This window comes from Miscanthus floridulus, chromosome 17 (assembly GCF_019320115.1).
Source record: "Miscanthus floridulus cultivar M001 chromosome 17, ASM1932011v1, whole genome shotgun sequence".
Classification (NCBI taxonomy): Eukaryota; Viridiplantae; Streptophyta; class Magnoliopsida; order Poales; family Poaceae; genus Miscanthus; species Miscanthus floridulus.
This window is the reverse complement of record NC_089596.1, coordinates 111,648,813-111,653,628: the sequence shown is the minus strand read 5'-3', so window position 1 is coordinate 111,653,628 and position 4,816 is coordinate 111,648,813. Positions and strand designations below refer to the sequence as shown.

The window sequence follows — 4,816 nt, the reverse complement described above, 5'->3', positions numbered from 1 at the left end:
ACATGAATACTACTCGAATACGACTTATTACAATTCTTGGGATAAAAGAAAATATTTCTAACTTAAGATAACTTGGACCCTAATCTTTTCCTTTTTATAGAGTCCGACATATTTTCTCTGTTGTCTGCTGACGTCATCTATAAAATAGTCGATTCCGACACTGCATCACAACCAACCGATATCGATTCACACATGATCGTTTCCTTGATGATACAATCTTAGAAGCTTCGAGTTTTCGTATTTTCTTTTTAAATTTTGGTGTAAACAGTAAGCTAAATTTTAGTCGCTAAGTTTCCTTGGAAAATTTCATTCGATCTGTTAGCTGAAATGCTGAATCTTCAACACCGTATTCAACTGGACAGGGCACAACCAGAGTGCTACAGTTTGCTACTTATCCTATACAGTATGAACGATATAAAAATCACATAAGGATATACCTACAAAATTCTATTAGGATACGTGACACTACTCTCTCGCCAACAGCTGTCCCCCTGTGCCTGTCCCTTCAATTATTGCGTCGTCGCAGAAAGAAACTATACAACCGCCAGCCAATTACCCAAAAATCGTGTTTACTAAGAATCGATGTGGTAGCTAAATAAACTACGGCAGTACTACTCTGTTGTGCTTACTGGACATGAAGATGCGATTCGATAGATAAAAATAAAAACATCTTGCTTCCAAATTTGAAAATGGATATAAATCAGAATTTATCTAGATTGTTCGAGTTCATGGGTTGCTATCATCAAGCTCAAACCCGGCCAGCTCCACGGATAAGCATAAGTGTCCTTTTGTTACTGGTCAGAAACTATTAACAAAGTGGCCGGTTTTGGTTGTGGCTCATATGCTCACACGATGTTGTTTGCCTCCGTACGTCTCAGTCCCACATGGGAACACCCGTTTTCTTTTAGGCCCGTGGATCACAAGGCACATCACTTCCGGTTTGACCATGCAATCCCTTGTTCAGGAAGCGTTCTGAAGAACCATCGTACAAGCGCCACATAACCGAGCACCAACTGATTTCAGATTTTCATTTGGTGTGAGAATAAATTGACTTGAGATTGATCACTCTAAAAGCATAACTTCAGTAACAAATCTTCCGAGAGAGAATAATTGTTTGCATCCAATAAATTATATAAAAGCATTTAAATAAACAAAGAACACAAATTTAAGCACATTTTATCTTATTTATCTATGGACAAGAGCGCGAACGGATCGAGAACTGAAGAACATGGATCTGCAATCCAGTAACCAAGAAGCAAGAGGAGGAGCAGCTCACAGTGACCCTAGCTAGTAGCTGGACGGCGGCACTGGCGTGTACCATCTCCCGGCCTCGTCGTCGATGCTGTCGGCGGGGCGGTGCAGCAGTGCGTGGAGCAGGACGAGCAGGAGCCCGACGAGCAGTGAGGTGAGGATGAATCCCGTGGCGCCCGTGAGCAGCAGCAGGACGAGCGTGGCCGCGGAGAGGACCGCGATGACCACGCCGTCCCCGACGCCGCGCCCGCAGACCACGAGCGCCCCGTCCGCGTCGCGGTCGCGGAGGAAGTAGAGCACGAGCCAGGCCGCGAAGCAGGCGAGGAAGACGAGCATGGAGACCGGCCGCCAGAGGAGGGAGACGAAGACGACGAGCAGGACGACGAGCGCGTAGTTGGCGGCGAAGTGCGCGAGGTTGGCGCGCGCGCGGCGGTACGCGGCCGAGAACCCGCGCGGCACGGAGAGCGCGCGCGGGTCCGCGAGCTCGCGCCAGGGGCGGCGCGTGGCGAGCGCGGACGCGCCGCGGGCCTTGGCGCGGGAGATGAAGTCGACCGGGGAGGAGGAGGAGGAGGTGGAGCCACCGGGTGGCGGAATGGAGGAGGTGGTCGGGATGGTTCCGTACTTGGACATGCCTGGCTGGGGGCGGTCGTGGACGGTGGTCGGCGCCGGCGAAGTCGCCGAAGTGGTCCGGATGCTATGCGATGTGACGAGGTGGGGTGGGGTGAGGTTGACGTGGAGCAGCTAGACACTTCAAGTGAAGGTATCCAAAATTACGGAGAAGCGTGTGGGATTTTAGCCGAGGAGGATGGGTTTCTTTGCGTGGATTTTGTTCTCGCTAAGGGTGGTTCTTTAGGCTCTTCCAAAATTCATGTCACATCGAATGTTTAAATACTAATAAAGAATATTAAATATAGATTAATTATAAAACTAATTATATAGATGGAGGCTAATTTGTAAGATGGTTTTTTAAACCTAATTAATTTATTATGAGCATATGTTTATTGTACACCACGTTGTCAAATCATGGACTAATTAGGCTTAAAAAATTCGTCTCGCAAATTAGTTACAAGTTATGCAATTAGTTTCATAATTAGTCTATATTTAATATTCCATGCATGTGTCCAAACATTCGATATGATAAGAATTTTAGGAAACATGACCTAAGCACACTGACCCAGATTATGCCAACTCTCACCTTGGCAACTCCACAAAACAATCTTTGGCTGAGTCCACCTGAAACGCTCTGTTGGGCTGGTCAATCTGCAACTCCAACCTATCATTGACGGATAGCTATGTCGGTTACAGAAGAAAACAGCCATGTCGGTTACACAAGAAAACGGTAATGCTCCTTTGGGTCGTCCGTCAGTCCGGACGGACCACGCCGGCTCGTGGAACGGACCTCGCCTGGCCTGCGCCGCCTCCGTCCAAATTGTCCGCTCGCTCTGCGGCGTATGCACGCTGTGCGTCTCTGCTCGCAGGACATATCCCATCCTCCCACGTGCCGCCCCCACTCGTGCTGCGCGCCCCCGCTACGCCCCTGCTCACGGGACGGATCTCGCCCTCCCCCGCCTGTATTCATGCCCCCCGTCGCGATCACGCTCCATCCGACTGTCATGGCCTAATATGAACTGACTACGGGCAGATGGATTAGCAGAGAGACCCCGAATAGCCGTCCTTCCTCGGGGACTATCTTAGGATTTCTTTTTGCTCAATTACAATCGTTACCAGGTTCTCTCTTTTATAGAGATGACTAACTTGGCCCCTAAGAAAATATCCTAGCCGAATCAATCTAACATATCTCTTTCCTAGCAAATCAAACCAATTCAATCTAATATGTCTGGTACTGTTCACACGCTCCGGTACCCCGTGGCCCCCTAGGGCCAGCTCCACTTTCCCTAACACGGCCCTTGCCGAGGTCCGTGACACCGACGAGCTCTACACCAGCTACCTCCGCGCCACTCCGTAGCATCAAGCTCAACGCCAACGTCGAGCTTCGTGTCGCCGAGCCTCCATTTTCATCCAAGCAGCAAGTAGAGGTTGCGCTTGAAAGCGCATGTTGCAAGTGTCTGTTTCAAGTGTTTCAGATACTTCAAAGCTATGTTGCAAGTGTTTTATATGCATGTTGCAAAAGTAAATTGAGATGGTGCAATGGTTGTACACATGTTGCACGCTTTTGTTCTCAATGTTGCAGGTGTGTTTTTTTCATACATATGTTGTAGGTGTGTTTATCAGGAAGTTGTATATGTTTTACACATATATTTGCAGGTGTTTTATCTAGATATGAAAATGTATTTGTAATGGTTACAACTATTTTTCAGGTGTTTTTGCAAATGTTTCAGATGCATGTTTCAGGTGTTTCATCAGCCTTCAGACGTATGTTATAAGTGTTGCATCAAAATATTTCAAAAGTAGATCACATGTTGCATCTCCCTCCTTGCCTTCTGCTGCCTCGCCTAAGTGTCTCCTCCACCTCCTGGTGCCGGCCGGGCATCTGCTGCCTCCTCCCTCTCTTCTCGATGTTGGTAACATTCCACTACGGGAAATTCGAATACTTCTGTGTGTGCAAAAACCCACAGAAAAATACGAATATCGACAAAAGAATATTTTTCTGACGGTGTACCCTCAGAAAATTACCCACAGAAATATAATGACAGAAAAATCGATTTTTCGGTTGGCTCGCCGGAAGAAACAATTTTTCTATCGGTCTTACATGCACAGAAAAATTATGTTCGACCAGATTAAAAATAAAATTTATGTGCATTATTCCTCACAGAAAAAAGGAAAACCCGACAGGAAAAACATTTTTCTGTTAGTGTTGTCCCGTCAGAGTTGCAGAGGTGCACTCACATGAAAAATTATATTTTTCTATCAAGTTAGGTGAATGCATAGAAAAATTGTATTTTTCTGTTAGGTGTTAATAGACCACCGACAGCATAATATACACTTACCCATGCAGCAAATTGGATATAATAATTATTTGGAAAACAATAGCAACAACATATTAAAATATGGACTGCCCATACGATAATTTCATCACAACATATAAAGATAGAGTCCAAATGTTCAGCACATTCATTCATAGCATCCAGTCTACATATAGATGATGTCCAAATGTTCCGGCATCAATACATTCAATAGGATTACCATCTTATCTCAGCGGTTCATGAATTTAACTACTAATAACTACTGCACTATTGGCCCCGTTCGCTTGTCTTAAAATCCGGCTTGTTCGGCTTCTTTTTTCAGCCAGAGCAGTATTTTTCTCTCACAATAATTCAGTCAGAACAGTGTTTTGGCTTATTTTTTCAGCCAAATTCAGCCAAACGAATGGGGCCACTATGCTGACAACTAGATCGATGTTGCTACCATTGAAAATGAGCAGCTCTCGGCTCTTTCATTGATGCTCCTATCGACCTGCAAATAAAGCACAGTAAGCAAGATAATATCAACTTGGCATACATCAGGTAGTAAGCACAACTTTGTTCCAGGTAGTAACTTAGCGGCTAACTTTCAGATGTCAAACTGCAAACCTTCCTAAATTTCAGATGTCAAACTACAAATATTC

The 4,816-nt window shown here is 45.6% G+C and overlaps 1 protein-coding gene across 1 annotated transcript; it reads right to left on the bottom strand.

Moving 5' to 3' along the window:
• Positions 1-1,080: 1,080 nt before the first annotated feature.
• On the bottom strand, positions 1,081-2,078 carry LOC136518781 (PRA1 family protein F3-like). Its single transcript, XM_066512472.1, has one exon. The coding sequence runs from the start codon at positions 1,879-1,881 to the stop codon at positions 1,288-1,290; it is 594 nt and encodes a 197-aa protein (XP_066368569.1). The 5' UTR covers positions 1,882-2,078; the 3' UTR covers positions 1,081-1,287.
• Positions 2,079-4,816: the final 2,738 nt, after the last annotated feature.